The 18790-nt window shown below is 36.0% G+C and overlaps 2 protein-coding genes and 1 long non-coding RNA gene across 4 annotated transcripts; 1 reads left to right on the top strand and 2 right to left on the bottom strand.

Annotated features, from left to right (window-relative positions):
* The first annotated feature begins 5292 nt into the window (after window positions 1-5292).
* On the top strand, window positions 5293-7943 carry LOC124911212 (proline-rich receptor-like protein kinase PERK1). Its single transcript, XM_047451670.1, has 7 exons — window positions 5293-5995; window positions 6079-6576; window positions 6671-6757; window positions 6833-6980; window positions 7061-7208; window positions 7303-7464; window positions 7534-7943. Exons 1-7 carry the CDS (start codon window positions 5419-5421, stop codon window positions 7840-7842), a joined length of 1929 nt encoding a protein of 642 aa, XP_047307626.1. The 5' UTR covers window positions 5293-5418; the 3' UTR covers window positions 7843-7943.
* Window positions 7944-8831: 888 nt separating this feature from the next.
* Window positions 8832-11977, bottom strand: LOC124911211 (pentatricopeptide repeat-containing protein At3g02330, mitochondrial-like). 2 transcript variants are annotated; one of them, XM_047451669.1, is made up of 2 exons: window positions 9304-11977; window positions 8832-8850 (listed from the first exon to the last, which is right to left on the bottom strand). In XM_047451669.1, the coding sequence occupies exon 1, from the start codon at window positions 11878-11880 to the stop codon at window positions 9316-9318; it is 2565 nt and encodes an 854-aa protein (XP_047307625.1). In that variant the 5' UTR covers window positions 11881-11977; the 3' UTR covers window positions 8832-8850; window positions 9304-9315. The 2 variants fall into 2 exon arrangements, with proteins under 2 accessions (XP_047307625.1, XP_047307624.1); XM_047451668.1 differs by lacking the exon at window positions 8832-8850 and adding an exon at window positions 8904-8981.
* A 1291-nt stretch (window positions 11978-13268) lies between these two features.
* Window positions 13269-14015, bottom strand: LOC124911221. The gene is made up of 2 exons (XR_007096596.1): window positions 13763-14015; window positions 13269-13615 (listed from the first exon to the last, which is right to left on the bottom strand). It is a non-coding gene; the product is annotated as an uncharacterized LOC124911221 (long non-coding RNA).
* Between the last annotated feature and the right edge of the window lie 4775 nt (window positions 14016-18790).

Genomic DNA, 18790 nt, shown 5'->3' with positions numbered 1-18790 from the left:
AAAATTAATTAAAAGTTGTTTTTACTATTTCATTTATCAATTTCCCATTAATGTCGGCATGGACTCAAAATATTATATGCATTGACCCAACCCAAAACTCTCCTTTAGTATGCCATAATGCGATATTGAAAGGGATGGATCTTTTTTACTTAGTCAACATATATAATATATAAAAATAAAAATAAAATTATATATATATATATAATGATATTATAAAAATATTAGTTGTTAAAGTTAAACAACAAAACCATAACATCATTGTAGAGAATTCAAATAAATAATATGAAGGTTTCATTTTCATAAAAATAAACTCTAATTTAAAAATAAAATACACCCTATCATCATTCAAGTTAAGCTGTGAAAAAGAGAAACAAAAAAAAGTCACATAATTACAAACTTTTATTGACATGATCTCCCTTGTTGTAGTTAGTTGTAACTACACCATAAAAAAAAAATATAAGCTTTGTCAACTTAAGACTTGTTTGATATTAATAAATTGAGATTATTTGGGTAATTAAATTCAATTATTCAACTAATCCGATAATATCAAATTCTTATTGAATTAAGTCATTTTCAATCACTAATTTAAAAACAAACAAAAAATGTTTAAATTGTTTTTTTTATTCCAACAGGGTCTCAAGAAGTACACCATTTAATTAATATATATTATATATATAATTTAAATCATAAAATCACTTAAAATATTCTTATTTTGATTTTATTAAATTAAAAATTTTAATATAAAAATATATTTGGATAATTTATCCTACAAAAAAAAAATCTCAAATAACTTATTTCTTTTATCCAACTAAAATTATATACATATTCTAAAAATGCCCAACATCAAACAAACCTTAAATATATATTTTTTTTTTGTTATTTTATTTATTTTTATATTTTAAAATTATTGCAAACAATATTTTTTACTATCAAATCAATTAATTCATCAATTATAATATTAAAATAATTTATTTATTTTTTATATTAAAAAACATTTTATTCATTTATAAAAATCTTTATTTTTTTTTTCTTTTTTTTTTGTCCAAATAATATATTTAAAATAGAACAAGGTCAAACAATTTTCTGTTTTTTTTTTCTCTGACTTAATTCTCAAATATTCTATCACAAAAAACATGCATTGAAATTTGAAACTATCAACATTGCACTTTAAAAAGTAGAAGAATTATATATATATTTGAAAAAGAAGCTTTCCTCCTCCTTTCCGCTTATATGCTCTTCAAAAAGTTCTCATATAGTTATATATTTTATTTTGAAAAAAAATCAAATAAAACAGTCATATTTAGCTAACAAACATCACAATTTTGTTTAAATATTTGTGTTATAGAAAAATAATCCATTTGATTAAATCAACTTATATATCAATCATTTCAAATTTAAATATATTTTTTTTTCAGATTACCTAAATTTGGAGAAGACGGACTGATCATATGTATATATAAATGTCGCCGGAAAAAGCTCGTAGCCGGAAGAAGGATAGAGAAAGAGAATAAAATTAAAATAAGACTTCGTTTGGTTTTATTTAATTGAAAATATAAACAAACAAAACCTCACGGAAAGCCGGTAGCAGGGTAGCAGGCTAGCCGCTTGTGGGAATGTGAGCTACTCTCTCTCACATGGGTTGTGAGATTTAAGAAAATTTGCATTTTTAGAGCCAAGTTATATAAGCTTGTATAGAATTGTTTAACCTAAATTGAATCAGAAATAACAAATCAATCAAGCAAAGGAATGAAGTCAAACATAAACAATCTCAAAATCCATTCAACAATATTTCAACATCATTACGTAATATCATCAAAACAATAAAAGCCCATCATAATGGGGATGATGAGACACACTATGTAAGAACATATTTTCTTTCTTTAGTTTCATAATCATCAGTATCATCCCATCAAAACAAAACAAAAGTCCATCATAATCATAATGGGAATGGGGAATATAATCCACTAACTAATAATAATAATAATAAATAGTTCATCAATCAGACAGAACCATATTTCATATCATTGGCGGGAGGGGGGAGAAACAGCCTTAATAACGGCGACGGGATATTCAGGCTTTGGCAAGGGAATGGAGGAAAGGTTACCTATGATATCGATAAATCCTAAATCTTTGGCCTGTTGAGGGGACATGATGTTCTCCCTCTCAATAGATTTCCTGATATATTCGATTGAACTTTCGGTGTCTCTTGGCAAAACAAGAACAATTTTGTCCTCCTCTGCCTGCAGTTGATCAAAACTAATTTTTACATCTTTTGAGCTTCCTTGATATCCCTTATGACAGTGTGGATAATTACGGAACTGTTCTCTGAAGCATACCTAAATCCCTTCTCCCCTCCTGCCAATAACACTACAGCCATGGATGTTGCATTCTCGATACAACAAGTGTGTACCGGATATTTGACCGCCTTCACCCGATCATAAATAGCTAGTTCTAACATAAAAAAATCAATAAATAACCAATTAGGTAATGTAAGAAGAAGAAAAAGAGAAAAGAAAGAAACCTTCCTAAGGTGATTAATCCTCCCTAGAGTTAATTATGATTTCAATAGGCAACTTTGGATTCTTAAACTCTAAATAGATTAGTTGAGAAATAATGGATTCAGAATTTTCGTCTTCGATCATTCCAGTTATGTAGATCCTTCTCTTTTCCAAAAGGAATGATGAAATAAATTGGGGAGTCCTAAAACTTCTTGAAAGTAGTTGTCGGAAAGCACATGCTGCCATGAATTTTCTAAGTTGATGCAAGAACAGCCAAAATGTCATTAATGACTTTTGGATGATTCAAACCACTTGGATGTATCAACTGATCAATCGATCTTAAAAAAATTGAATTTGAATTTGAAAAATCCAAAAATTGGGTTTTTTTTTCATAGACTAATCATAAAAAACATCAGCTTAAAAAGTTTTCCAACATGTTTCTATTAATGTTGGGCAACTATTTGAATCATATTTAATACATCCTTATAATGTTTGATCAAATCAAAATTTCCAAAATGATTGAAAATTTAGAGTTTTTGAATTGCTCCAAATGAACAACCAATGCTCATGTTTTGGTATCAAACAAGTTTATAAAGTATAAGGAAGCTATTGGCAAGCTCTTTACACTTCAAAATCAAAAACCCGGTTTTCTGCCATAAACTATTTTAAATGAATTGATCATCACCCAGGTCGATTGATACATTGAATGATATTCTAAATGTTCCTAGGAATTTTGTGAAGCTACTTAGACTTTTGGATCAAAGAATCCAAGCCTCCATCAAAACCTACAATGTTGATATTCTTGAGGACCGAGAGGTCCGACCATGACTGAGAGGTCCGATCCCGAGAATTTAACATAGGACCAATAGGTCCGATCGAGGCTTTTCAGCTAGGACCGAGAGGTCCGATCGATGTTCTTCATTTAGGACAGAGAGGTTCAACCGAGATTTTTTACATCTAGCGAAAAGTCTTACACCCGACCGAGAACTCATGAACATAAGACTGATGACTTCCACCTAAGACCAAGAAGTCAAACCTAGGACTAAGGAGTCTGACACCCGACCGAAAACTCCCGAACTTAGGACTAATGACTTCCACCAAGGACCGAGGCGTCCGACCAAGAATTCTGGCTAGACAAGGACCGAGAGGTCTTAGCACCTCGATCGAGGATCCTGAACCTAGATAGAGGGGTCTTCGACCGGACCGAGGTCTTTTTAGCCCCGACCGATAAAATGAACTTAGGACCTAAGACATCGGTCCTAAGACCTGTTTGATTTCCATTTTCAAACTCTCAAATTATTTTATAATATACATTTTCAAATATATATTGAAAACTTATAAAATATGTAGAATAGATAAATATATTAATGGTTTTATATATTTAGTTGTGTTTATAGTGTTTAATGCAGAATTATGGTGAGATCGGAGCGGGTACACAAATACAATCTCGTCCATCTTTAGTTAATTATAGATCAAACCGAAAAAAACTGCCCCCAACAGGATAGTTCGGATTGAAAACTGACAAACTAAATATAATTGTTATCCTTAATTAATAGCCGTTAAATTTAATTTTTTAAAAAAAAAACTTTTGTTACATTATTTCTGATGTATTATTTGTTGATTTATACAAAATTTATTAATTTTCATAAGAAACAAAATTCACAAATATAATTTCTACCAAAAATAACTTAAGCGTGTGAGAACAATTAATAATAATAATTCTCACTATTATGGTCATAATAGCTAATATATCACTTCTAAACATTTGAGTATAAATCATTTTTATAATCACTTAAAATACTACAAATTTTATTTTTTTTCTAATATTATGTTTGGTTATTTATATTTTTTAATTACTATTTTGTACCATTTTGAATAAATTAAGAAGTAAAACCTTTTATAGAAAATAGTAATAATACTTTTGCTGAAAAATATCTCTCCCTTGTTATTTTTACTCATATTTTGCTTCAAGAAACAATATGATATTGCTTACCCATATAGTAGTTTTTTATATTTGAGAATGAACATTATTAAACATCAAATAATAAATTTATTTTACCATAAACAAGTTTAATATCCAATTAGAGGGAATTGTAATAACTTTCAAAAATTCAAAAAAACAAAACAAAATAATAATAATATAATTGTTTCTCCAAAATAAAAGCATGTTTAAAACAGCACACAACTGATAAATGTATTAAAAATGTAGTTTTCTTCTAATAGCCTAAAAAATATATAAAAAAATAGATAACCCAAATCATCATCCATGAGTTGTGAAAATTCATATCCACCAAAAAAGTCTCTTATGGAGGGTGGGGCCAATAAAAATAACATTATAATTGTTACCATGAACAAATAATATTTTATTATTATTAGTGGAATATATTCATATCCTATCATTATGGATAATATTTAATTAATTTATTTTAAAAAGGATGAGATTCAAAATTAGTAAAATCCCCCCTGAGTAAATTGTGTGTGAATGGGCCATGGCCGGTTGCCAGAAAGACGTTGAAAAAGACAAAATTAAAATAATTATAATTTCAAAACTTAATTAAATAAACAAGAATATATTATTAATTAATTATTTATAAAACTTGACTTGCACCCACAACCCATGTGAGAGAGTAGCCTATCACATTCCCACCAGCTGCCAGCACAGAGTAATTACCGGCTTTCTAAAACGCTATTCTTTAAGCTTTGTTTGTTTTTATCTTCAATTTATATACATTATCTCTGTTCTCCATTACCTTCATTTAAATATAACCAAACTAGACCTTATCTTAGTTTTATTCTCTTCCTCTCTCTTTCTTTTCATTCCTTCTTCTTTAGAGATTGAGAGAGAAAAATATCACCATTTTCAACGATAGAACTCGCCGGAGAATTCAGTTAGCTTCTCGCCGGAGAATTCAGTTTCAATATGTCAACGTCGCCGGCGCCGACATCGCCTCCAACCAACACCACTTCTCCGCCTCCTCCGGCTACATCTCCTCCTCCAACCAGCTCACCTCCACCTCCGGTTGTTACTCCACCTCCGCCTACAGCTCCGGCACCGTCTCCTCCGCCTCCTGTCACACCTACTACATCTCCGCCTCCGCCGGTAACAACTTCTCCACCGCCGGCTTCGTCAGCAACTCCATCGTCTCCTCCTCCGCCTGCTTCGTCAACAACTCCATCTCCCCCTCCTCCTTCGTCAACAACTCCATCGTCTCCCTCTCCTCCTTCGTCAACAACTCCATCGTCTCCTCCTCCGCCGGCGACCGCCGGATCAACTCCTGGCGGCACTACTTCCTCGCCTCCTCCTCCTTCTTCGTCTACAAACTCATCTACGAGCTCCAATTCATCGACTATATCGACAGGACTTGTTGTTGGAATCGCTATTGGCGGCATTGCAATTATTGCACTTTTGACTCTTCTATTGATTTGTTTTTGCAAGAAGAAGAGAAGGAGAGAAGACGATTACTACGTTCCGCCTCCTCATGTTCATGGTCCTAAAGGTCTAGATCTGGTTCAAAATCCATATAAATTTCACCAATTCTCTGTTTTCTTCACTGATTTCTGTTAATTTACTTGTTCTCAGATGGCGGCAGGATCATCCAAGGGCAGCAAAACGTTCCTCCACCAGCCAGCTATGCAGTCTCAATGTTACCGCCAACCTCTCCCTACCGTCCTCCTCCTCCTCCAGCACCACAAGCGCAACACCATATAAGCAGCGGCGGAGGATCGGGAGAATCATCGTCACTGCCACCACCTTCTCCAGGGATGTTCTCAAAGAGCACTTTCACTTACGAGGAATTATCAATTGCTACTAATGGCTTTTCAGAGGCTAACCTTCTTGGACAAGGTGGATTTGGATATGTTCACAAAGGTGTTCTTCCTAATGGAAAAGAAGTGGCGATTAAGCAGCTTAAAGCTGGAAGTGGACAAGGAGATCGCGAATTTCATGCTGAGGTTGACACTATTAGTCGTGTCCATCATAAACATCTCGTCTCTTTGGTTGGATATTGCACCACTGGTTCACAAAGATTGCTCGTTTACGAGTTTCTTCCTAACGATACATTAGAATTCCATTTACATGGTATGTATATCAACTTAACTTCTAAGAATCTAAGAGGAAGATGAGAAGATATGATCGATCTAATATTGGTTTTGCATTGATTTGCTTGGTGCAGGAAAGGGAAGACCTCCAATGGACTGGTCAACAAGACTCAAAATTGCTCTAGGGGCTGCAAAAGGATTTGCATATCTACACGAAGACTGTAATGAAGTTCTCTCGATAATTATAAACAACTTTTTGTTTAGAATTCGAATGTAAATCGTCTTTCTTCTTGCAGGCCATCCGAAAATCATCCATCGCGATATTAAGGCATCCAACATTCTCCTGGATTTCAACTTCGAGGCCATGGTTGCTGATTTTGGACTTGCAAAGTTTACTTCTGAAGTTGAAACTCATGTCTCAACTCGAGTCATGGGTACCTTCGGGTATGATAGATATCCTTTGTTGCAAGTTTTTTCATGAAAGTTTGAGTGTTTGACATCCTCACTGTCTTGTCCTTTTACAGATACCTAGCTCCAGAATATGCTTCGTCGGGGAAACTGACAGACAAGTCCGATGTTTTCTCATTTGGTGTTGTGCTTTTAGAATTGATTACTGGGCGTCGTCCTGTTGATTCTAGTTTTGCTTACACAGATGATAGTTTGGTTGATTGGGTCAGCAATCTATTCCATCCATCAATCCATATATACATCCAATTTTCATTAAATTTGTGAAAGCTAACAGAGAAAATGTGCAAAATTGTTACAGGCTAGGCCTTTGTTGACACGAGCTTTAGACGATGGGAATTTTGATTCTCTAGTCGACCCACGATTGCAGAAGGATTACAATCACAGCGAGATGTCTCGCATGGTTGCTTGTGCTGCAGCTTGTGTTCGCCACTCAGCACGACGTAGACCTAGAATGAGTCAGGTAAGAACAGATTGACTGTAATTCATTCACCAGGGTAAAAACATATTTACTGACATTATTCATGTATAGGTTGTGAGGGCATTAGAAGGAGATGTATCGTTGGCTGATCTAAACGAAGGAATCAAGCCTGGACACAGTACAGTATACAGTTCTCATGAAAGTTCTGATTACGATACAAGCCAATACAATGAAGATATGAAGAAATTTAGGAAGATGGCTTTCGAAACACAGGAACAGGGAAGTAGTGAGTACAGTGGAGGAAAAACTACGAGCGAATATGGTTTGAATCCATCCGGTTCAAGCAGTGAAGTTAACACGAGAGAAATGGAAATGGGGAAGTTGAAGAAAGACAGTTCAGGGTTCGGTATTGGAAGTTAATTGTAAAACCTTAAATTCTTATACAAAGCAATTTGTTTGTGTATTTTATTGCCAGATATATAAGTTTCAATTCTTTATTTTAAATTTATTGGTTGAGAATATAGTTTAGGTCTCATTTGACTTGGCTTGTGTATTCATTCTCTATCAGCAATCGTTGCAAATACGACATCCAGCATATCTTGGTGTTTTCCTACCTTATTGTCAACTATTTCATGGATCTTGAAGCATGCTTTAGGCCTTGTTTGTTTTTTCTAACAGCTTCTAACAAAAAAAAAAACACTAGCCATCATTCAAATCTTGACTAAAATACCTTGTCTAGTTGGTCAAACATTTGACAGATTTGTTCTAACCAAATATATATTAAGAATGTGTTAGGAACCTTGTCTAGTTGGTCAAACATTTGATGATTTGTTCTAACCAAATATATATTAACAATGCTAAATGAATTTAAAAACTGAAAATTTAACCGAGCCAAAAAACTTAAAATTTTAAACAATCCAAGTTAGAACACAAACATGTTTGTTTAGAGACTCATAAATAGATAAATATGAAAAAACCAACACAATAAGGGCGTAACCACCAATGGAAGGTTGGTTTTCACCCTGTCCTCGACATTGTTCTCCGACGATGTCCCCTCGGCTCAAGGGGCCTTCTATTTCTTTCTTCAATCGTGGAGATCAGGACAAGTGGGTTGCTTTGTTTCGTCCTCATGCAGCCTGTTGCAGCCTGCAATCCGAACTGAGGTCGGGTTTTGGGGGTTAGCTCACCCTCACGGGATCACGACCCTTTGTCCCGGTCATTGTAGCACGTGTGTCGCCCAGGACATAAGGGGCATGATGACTTGACGTCATCCTCACCTTCCTCCGGCTTATCACCGGCAGTCTGTCCATGGTTCCAACCTCAACGATGGCAACTAAACACGAGGGTTGCGCTCCTTGCGGGACTTACCCAACACCTTAGAAGGCTCATTTATGGGCTCGTGAACATGTTTAGAGTCTCGTTTACAACCTTGTTCCTTGTTTAGTATTTATTAATAAATTAATATTTAATAACAAAGAAAAGGGGAAGATATTCACCTAAGTTGTAAACGAGCCGAACTTGAGCCCGAATATATAAACGAGCTGAGATGAAACCTGAAACTGTTTGGCTTGGCTCATTTACAATGCTACGAATCTATAATCACTAATCACTCACAAAGTCACAATTGGATTCCAAACAAGGCCAAAAGTTTAAATTCGGGGACATTACCAATCAAATCATCACTAAAACACAAAAATACCATTCTTATTGTTTTTCTCTTTTCATAAATGCATTCAAACAGGGTTTTCTTTTCTTGTAAAAAAAATTCGATAATCTCATATCCTTATCAAGCGGATTTTTCCTTTTCAAAAAAACCCTTCTCCAAACAAGTCTATAACATAAACAATATTAATTAAGAACTATAAAGACAGCAAAACTTACTTGGTTGTCTTCTTAATCCATAAGAATATCCTCAAACCAAGTCATTTCAACCATTAGCAAATGAAGTTGTTGATAAATTTCTTGGCCTCTCGGATGAGCCTTGTCCGCAACTAAAAACATATGTAATTCATTCTTAACTTCAATCCAGCTGCAACCCGGTTCCTTCTTCAATCGACCAGACCTCATCATCTTCCTAACCTCTTTAACTTCATCCCACATTCCGGCATCAGCATAAACATTTGACAATTGAATTAAGGCAGCCGAATCTTCATTATCCATCTTCATAATAGCCTTTGCTGCTATTTCAGCTATCTCAACATTCCCTTTCAATTTACAAAGATTCAGCAATGTTTTCCAAGTAACATCATCAGCTTCATACGGCATCTCTTGAATAACCTCCAAAGCTTTTCTAATTTGACCAGACCTTCCGAAAATATCAACCAGACAAGTGTAATGCTCGAGCTGAGGATCCAACCCGTATTCTTTCTTCATCGAGTTGAAGTAATTCACCCCTTTCTCCACCAGCCCCATGTGGGCACATGCACGGAGGATAGCAACTATAGTGGCGTGAATCGGCTTCAATCCCTCGTGCTGAAGGCGATCGAAGGTTCTCAATGCCTCGTCAGCAAGACCGTGATGAGCATAGGCGGTTATCATCGCGTTCCACGTCACTATATCGCGTTTTAAAGATCTCTCGAAAATCAGTTTACTGTCGTCCAAGATTCCACATTTCGAGTACATGTCCACGAGCGTGCTGGATATGAACACGTCTTGTTGGAGATTGTGTTTCGTAATTTGAGCGTGGATTTGTTTTCCGAGTTCGACTGTTGCTAGATTAGAACATGTATCAAGAACAGTGGTGTACGTGTAAATGTCGGGTTCGGCTTGTTCTTTCAACATCTTGAAGAAGAATTTTTGGGATTCTTCGCTTTGATTGTGTAAAGAGAAGCCTGAGATTATAGCGTTCCATGATATTATCGTTCGTTCTTCGAGCCGGTAATGAATCTTTTCTGCCTCGTCAATCTTCGCGCATTTGCAGTACATATCGACAAGTGAACTCCCGACAAACCAGTCGAAACCCATGCCAGATTTCACTATTCTCGTATGAATTTCCAATCCTTTGTTAAGAGATTGTTGACTCGAACAAGCTTTCAGTACGCTACCATAAGTGAAGTCATCGGGTTCCATCCTGGATCGCAGCATCAAGACAAATATCGAAAGAGTTTCGTCTTCTTCTCCGTTTTGAACATAGGCTGCAATCACAGCATTCCAAGAGACAGCATCCCTTATTGGCATCTCATCAAACACTCTGCGTGCAATAAAGGAATCACCGCACTTTCCATACATGTCAAGAACTGCATTTGCCACGCAAACTTGAGACCAAAGACTACTCTTTAAGGCCAATCCGTGAATTTGGATTCCCTGTAAACGACCCTGGATCAATGAACAAGCACTTACTGCTCCTGATAGAGTTATTTCATCAAATGGAAGACCACACTGAAGCAAACGTTTGAATATCTGCAAAGCATCGAATCCTTGACTACTTCGAACGCAGCCAACAATCATAGCATTGTAGGATTGCACACTATGATTTCTCAACGAGTTAAATAGCTTTCTAGCATCAGATAATCTGCCAGATTTTGCATACATATCTAAAATTGAAGTTCCTACTAACATATCAGATCCGAAGTTAGTCTTTAAAGCATGAGCGTGTAACTGAGAACCAAACCCTACTTCACATAAAGCAGCACATGATCTAAAAACGCTAGCATAAGCAGATTGACTCACCCCAACTCCATCTCTCTGCATTTTCTTGAAGAGTTCCAATCCACCGTAAAGCTGTTCATTTTGAATACAACCTGCAATGGCAGCACTCCAAGAAACCAAATTCCTTTCAGGCATTTCATCAAAGAACTTCAACGATTCCTCCAATTTCCTACATTTCGCATACATGTCTATCAATGCACTGCCAGTTACCACATCACAATCAAAACCCATGAAGACTGCAAGTGCATGAACCTGTATCCCCATCTCATAGTTATCCGAAGAAGAACAAGCTTTTAAAACAATGGCAAAGGTTGCTCTATCCAACACCAAGCTCTCCATCTGCATCATCAGTAGGAACATCTCTAAGGACTTCCTGTACTTACCAATCTGTGAATACCCAGAAATTAATGTATTCCACGAAACAACATCCTTCACAGGCATTAAATCAAACATGGAGTGTGCAACCTCCAGGTTTCTAGATCCAACATAACCAAAAATCATGGCATTCCATGAAATCATATCCCTGTCAGGCATTCTGTCGAATACTTTACGTGCATAATCTAAAGTTGAACATTTTATATACATCTGCATTAAGCAATTCGTTACAAAAACAGTGGGTGTGAAATGAGTCAATACCATCCGGGCATGAGCTTGTTTCCCTGGAAATATCGCCGCTCGCTCCGAACATTGTTGGAATATGTGAGAGAAGGTTCTCTTTCCTTCTGCTGCAACGGTAGTCACTGAACGGATATGACGAAAAGAATGAAAATGGAGTCGAGGAGACAGACAGAAGAGGAATCGCTTGAACATAGGTGAGGTAATTTATGAATGGCTGCGGCGCCATGCTCTACACCGACGGCGACGGCGATTCCTTCCTCCCAAGAAGAGAGAAAGATCGCTTCACAAAGGCACCGAGATTTTAAGAAGAATGAAATTATTGCGGCGGAGGAAGAATGAAGAAGAAACTGCCGTCTCTTCCAAATCAATGGCTGTCCAGTGCAGGGCAAGGCGGGAGAGAAAAGAGATTTGTTTTTCTATTTAGTAGGGCATTTTGGATTATGAAAAATAAACATACAAATACAAATTTCAATGAAATGTTTTATTTCATTCATAACCAACTTTTTTTACCAAAACATTTTGGATAAAATAATTTAAGCCAAAAAAATTTAATTTTTTCTTCATTAAATTATTATATTTCATTCATAACCTAATATATTTATTTATACTGGATTTTTAATTAGGGATTACAATTATAGTCCGTCAAACTGTTTCTGATCAAAATTATTCCGTTACAAACAGTTTTTTTCGATTTGACAGGGATAGTATCTCTGGGCCGGCTCGGCCCTAGGATAAGGCGGTAAAGACTCGAGAGATCTATGTTTGATTCATAAATCTACATATGTTTTGGCATGTCATCTAACTACCTAAGCTATATTATTTTCATCTAACTACCTAAGCTATATTATTTTTGTTTTAAATAATACAAACTTATTATATTTATTTAATAGTATATAAAATATAATTATTTAAACTAAAAATAAAAAATAAAAATATTTTTTTTTTCGATTTAGGCATCCCAATTCTCTTGCCGGCGGTAATAGAGGGTATTTATGTTCTCGTCAGGTTATTATAAACACAATTAGATATACAAAATCAATAATATATATATATATATTATAAAAGTTTTAAGTTTATTTTTAATGAAAATATAAATTTTCAATATATTAAAATATATATCACTATAACAAAATTAAATATGAATATTTTTCGAAACCAAATGAAACAGTATGATAATAAAAAAATCTTCAAAACAGGGCGGAATGGTATATATTGCCCACCCATTGTCATCCATATTTAGGGTGGGTTGTCATCCATATTTGGAACCGCATTAAAAAGAATAGTTTGTCATCCCATTTAGCATAAATATAGAATAATCACGAGCCACATAAATTGTATTTGCTAGAGTTCTTTCCCATTTGAAATTGTCAACTAAATGACTTCCATCAATTGAAAATTTTGATGATTTTGGGTGCTCAATTTCCTTTATCATGAAAGCATGAGAATAAACTTTGTGTGCTCAATCTTTAGCACTAGTAACAGTTTTCTATTTGTTTGACATAATAACATAAACTGATAAAGAAATGATCATTTGAATCCGAATCTAGATTAAAAAATATATAGAAAAATGAAAGCTGTGATAAGAAATGGCAAAAGATATAAGCTTATGTTCTTCTGTACTGTGTAATGGGTGCTTGCTAGTATACACTATTTAAGTACCAGAGTCTACATAATAATAAAAATCGCCTACAAGAAGAAACTGAACATAATCATAAGTCGAAATTATAGTTAATTCTACAAAACTTACCATCATCATCATGAAATTCCTAATCATGTCAAAGCCATTTTTATGATGATTGTGATGATATCTATTGCATAAGAACTACTTAAGGCTATAGGTTGGTGAATCGGGTGGCCGAATTCGATCCTTTCCTCCTCCTCCTTCGCTTTTGACGAATCCTCCATAAGCTCAAGAAAAGCAGCAAACCTACCAAAATATTTCAAAAAGATGAATTCTACTCCAATGTTATATCATCTAAGGTCTTGTTCGGTTGGTTTGGGTTATTTCGGTCTTTTTAACTGGATAACCCAAACCGAACAATGGCCGAGTAAAGTATACCACCAAAATACTAACCACAAACAGCGACAATGGCAGGAAGGAGCCAGCGACTGGCAGCTAGCACGGACATGTCGAGCTGCATGAATAAAAAAAATGAAGTACACGATGAAAATGCAAAAAAAATTAAAAAAAAATAAGAGAGTTTCTTACATCATCTGCACTGAGTATACCCAAGTACTTATTCCCGGTAGACACATCTTTTATCTTTGTTGAACCGGGACTTCTCAAATTGTAAGTCTCAGACGCAAAAGAAGAAGAGTTCAAACCTATCCCCTGTTGAGTTATGGAGCCTACACTTATAATAAACTTACATTGTTAATTAGAGTTTATTGGGTTTATCTTTTTTTGGTTTTGGGTTTTGGCCTGACCAAAGTTATTTAGGTTTATTACCTGAAAGTTTACCCTATAAATATGTAATTATTAAGGGTTTACATAGTGAGAGATAGAATTCTAGAGAGATAAAGTGTGAGGCAAAAACTCTGTATTTCTTCTTCTTCTTCTTCATAGTAAATCTAGTGGTGGCTGAAGTGGATGTAGCTCAATTTGAGTGAACCACTATAAATCTGTGTGTTCTTGTGTTCTTCTTTATTGTGTTTTTACAGATTGTTTTCAAGCTGGTAGGATTTGGTAGATACAAATCCTAACAACTGGTATCAGAGCAGCTATGCTAGATCTGAGTATTGGAAACAATGGCAAGTGAGAACAATATAAGACATGGAATTGGAAGATTTGATGGGACAGATTATGCCTTCTGGAGAATGCAGATTGAAGATTATCTCTATGGAAAGAAGCTTCATGTTCCTTTGAGTGAGAAACCAGAGAAGATGGATGAAGCTGAATGGAAACTCCTTGATAGACAGGTTTTGGGAGTTGTCCGATTGACGCTAGCCAAGACAGTTGCTCACAATGTAGCAAAGGAGAAGACCACCATGGGTCTGATGAAAACTCTTTCTGATATGTATGAGAAACCATCTGCTAACAACAAGGTACACTTAATGAAAAGACTCTTTTACTTAAGAATGGTTGATGGTACTTCTGTCACTACTCATTTGAATGAATTCAATACAATTGTGAATCAATTGCTATCTGTTGAGATTGATTTTGGGGATGAAGTTAGTGCCCTGATTTTGTTAGCATCTCTACCAAATAGTTGGGAACCTATGAGGGCAGCAATTAGTAATTCAGTTGGAAATGCTAAACTGAAATTTGTTGAAGTTAGAGATCGTATTCTTGCTGAAGAGGTTCGTAAAATTGATTCTGGTGAAACATTCAAAGGTTCTACTCTGAATGTGGAAAACAAGGGAAGAGGTAATGATAGAAATTTCAACCGAGGTAAGAGCAGATCTATGTCAAGGAGCAGGAGGAGTCAGTCCAAGTCTGGACGGACATTTGAGTGCTGGAATCGTGGTAAACAGGGTCATCTGAAGAGGAACTGCAAAGCACCGAAGAAAAACGGTGATGATAAAAATGATGCAGCCAACGTTGTTACAGAATCTGTCACTGATGCGTTACTTCTGTCTGTTGATAGCCCGATAGATTCATGGGTTTTGGACTCAGGAGCGTCTTTCCACACCACTGCTCACAAAGAATTAATGGAGAATTATGTGGCTGAAAACTGTGGGAAAGTTTATCTTGCAGATGGTGAGCCACTGGATATTGTTGGCATTGGTGACATCAAATTGAAGATGACAAATGGTTCTGTTTGGAAGATTAATAAGGTGAGACACATTCCAGGTTTAATGCGCAATTTGATCTCTGTTACACAACTTGATGAAGAAGGTCACAATTTCAGTTGTGGAAATGGTGCGTGGAAGGTGACTAAAGGAGCAATAGTTGTTGCTCGAGGTCACAAAACTGGAACGTTATATACGACTTCAACTTGCAGAGAATCAGTTGCTGCTGTAGTTGATGAGTCGAAGAACAGTGAGCTATGGCATTGCAGGTTGGGCCATATGAGCGAAAAAGGGATGAAAATTCTTTTGAAGAATGGACAGATTCCAGAACTGAAGTCTGTTGAACATCAGTTATGTGAAAACTGCATTCTTGGAAAACAAAAACGGGTGAGTTTCTTAAAAACTAGGAAGGAGCTCAAGAAAGAAAGACTAGAGTTGGTACACACTAATGTGTGGGGACCTGCACATGTTTCTTCTATTGGCGGATCATATTACTATGTGACTTTTATAGATGATTCAACAAGAAAAGTATGGGTTTACTTTATGAAGCACAAGTCTGAAGTATTTGCTATTTTCAAGAAGTGGAAGGCTTTGGTTGAAAATGAAACAAATCAGAAAGTTAAGTGCTTGAGATCCGGCAACGGAGGTGAATATATCAATTCAGATTTCAACGAGTATTGTGCTGAGAATGGGATCAGTATGGTGAAGACTGTTCCCCAAACGCCTCAAGAGAATGGAGTAGCTGAAAGAATGAATCGAACATTGAACGAGCGTTCTAGAAGCATGAGATTGCATGCAGGGCTGCCTAAAACCTTATGGGCAGAAGCTATTAATACTGCTGCATATTTGATAAACAGGGGACCCTCTGTTCCTCTTGAATTCAGAATTCCTGAAGAAGCTTGGAGCAATAAAAAGGTAAACCTTTCTTATTTGAAAGTGTTTGGATGTTTATCATATGTTCATATTAATGAATGTGATAGGAGCAAGCTTGATCCAAAGTCTAATAAATGTTTTTTCATTGGTTATGGTGATATCGAGTTTGGTTATCGTTTCTGGGATAATCAAAATCGGAAGATCATTCGTAGCAGAAATGTTATCTTCAATGAACAGGTTCTCTACAAAGATTGTGTTGGGAAGACATCAGGTGGTGATTCCAAGTTGGAAGAGACTGGTATAGTCGATTTGAGAGAATTTTCAGCTGAATATATACCGGTTGTCGAAGAAGAACAATGTGTTGTTGAAGATGAAATCGTTGAGAACGTGGCCCCAGAGGTAAATCAGCAAACACCGGTTATACAGTTGAGAATATCATCAAGGAATCGAAAACCAGTTGAGAGGTGGTCTCCATCTCTAAACTATATTTTGTTGACAGATAGAGGTGAACCTGAATGCTATGAGGAAACAATACAATCTGATGAATCGATTAAGTGGGAGTCTGCGATGAAAGATGAGATGGACTCTTTGATGTTGAATCAGACTTGGGAGCTCACTGAGCTACCAAAGGGAAAGAAAGCACTTCACAACAAATGGATCTTCAGGATTAAAGAAGAACATGATAAAACAATGAGGTACAAGGCAAGGTTGGTTGTGAAAGGATTTCAACAGAAAGAAGGTATTGACTACAATGAAATCTTCTCTCCAGTAGTTAAATTGATGACAATTAGAACTATTTTGAGTTTGGTTGTGAAAGAAGACCTTCATCTTCAACAAATGGATGTCAAAACTGCTTTTCTTCATGGTGATCTAGATGAAGAAATTTATATGCGACAACCAGAAGGATTTGAAATCAAAGGAAAAGATGAGCTTGTGTGTAAGCTTCAGAAGAGTCTGTATGGTTTGAAACAGGCTCCAAGGCAATGGTACAAGAAGTTTGATAGCTTCATGAAAAGTAACAATTTTTTGAGGTGTGAAGCTGATCATTGCTGCTATATCAAGAGGTTTGATAAATCGTACATTATTCTTCTTCTCTACGTTGATGACATGTTGATTGCTGGAGCAAGCTTGTATGAGATTAACAAGCTCAAGAAAGAGTTGTCTAAAAAGTTTGCAATGAAGGATTTGGGTGCTGCTAAACAAATCCTTGGGATGAGAATTTTCAGGAATGAAGAAGTTCTCAAGCTTTCACAAGAAGAATATGTGAATAAAGTTCTTAGCAGGTTCAACTTGTATGATGCAAAACCAGTTACTACCCCCTTAGCTAGTCACTTCAGACTATCTAAAGATCAGTCGCCTTCAACAGAGGAGGAGAAAAATTACATGGCAACTGTTCCGTATGCCTCTGTCATTGGTTGTATTATGTATGCGATGGTTTGCACAAGACCAGACATAGCACATGCAGTGGGAGTTGTTAGCAGATTCATGAGCAATCCGGGTAGACAACATTGGGAAGCAGTAAAGTGGATACTACGATACTTAAGAGGAAGTACGGGTCTTGCTTTGTGTTTTCGAAAGTCTAATATGGGTTTGGAAGGATATGTTGATGCTGACAATGGTGGTGATGTTGATAGTAGGAAGAGCACAACAGGGTACATTTATACTCTGGGAGGTACTGCAATCAGTTGGGTTTCAAAATTGCAGAAGATTCTTGCTCTTTTTAGTTGTGAGGCAGAGTATGTTGCTGTGACAGAAGCTGCTAAGGAGATAATGTGGTTACAACCCTTTTTGCGAGAATTGGGTCAAGACTACGAGGGAAGTGTGTTGCGATGCGACAGTTAGAGTGCCATTCATTTGGCAAAGAATCCTGTTTATCATGGCAGGACGAAGCATATACAGGTTCGTTATCATTTCATCCGGTCAGCTTTAGAAGATGGAGTATTAGCTCTTGAGAAGATTTCCGGGAGTGAGAATCCAGTTGATATGTTGACGAAAACTGTGACAAATGAGAAACTGAAGTTGTGTGCAACTTCAGTTGGTTTTCTTCGTTAAGAAACCGAATGGAAAGCCACTACCGATCGAGAGATGATGAAGTTAGTCTCCAAGTGGGAGATTGTTGAGTTATGGAGCTTACACTTATAATAAACTCTACATTGTTAATTAGAGTTTATTGGGTTTATCTTTTTTTGGTTTTGGGCTTGGGCCTGACCAAAGTTATTTAGGTTTATTACCTGAATGTTTACCCTATAAATATAAATATGTAATTATTAAGGGTTTACATAATGAGAGATAGAATTCTAGAGAGATAAAGTGTGAGGCAAAAACTCTGTATTCCTTCTTCTTCTTCATAGTAAATCTGGTGGTGGTGGATTAAGTGGATGTAGCTTAATTTGAGTGAATCACTATAAATCTGTGTGTTTTTGTGTTCTTCTTTCTTGTGTTTTTACAGATTTTTTCAAGCTGGTAGGATTTGGGAGATACAAATCCTAACATCCCC

Source organism: Impatiens glandulifera, chromosome 8 (genome assembly GCF_907164915.1).
Source record: "Impatiens glandulifera chromosome 8, dImpGla2.1, whole genome shotgun sequence".
Lineage (NCBI taxonomy): Eukaryota > Viridiplantae > Streptophyta > Magnoliopsida > Ericales > Balsaminaceae > Impatiens > Impatiens glandulifera.
Note: the sequence above shows the minus strand (reverse complement) of the source record. Positions and strands in the feature narration are given on the sequence as shown.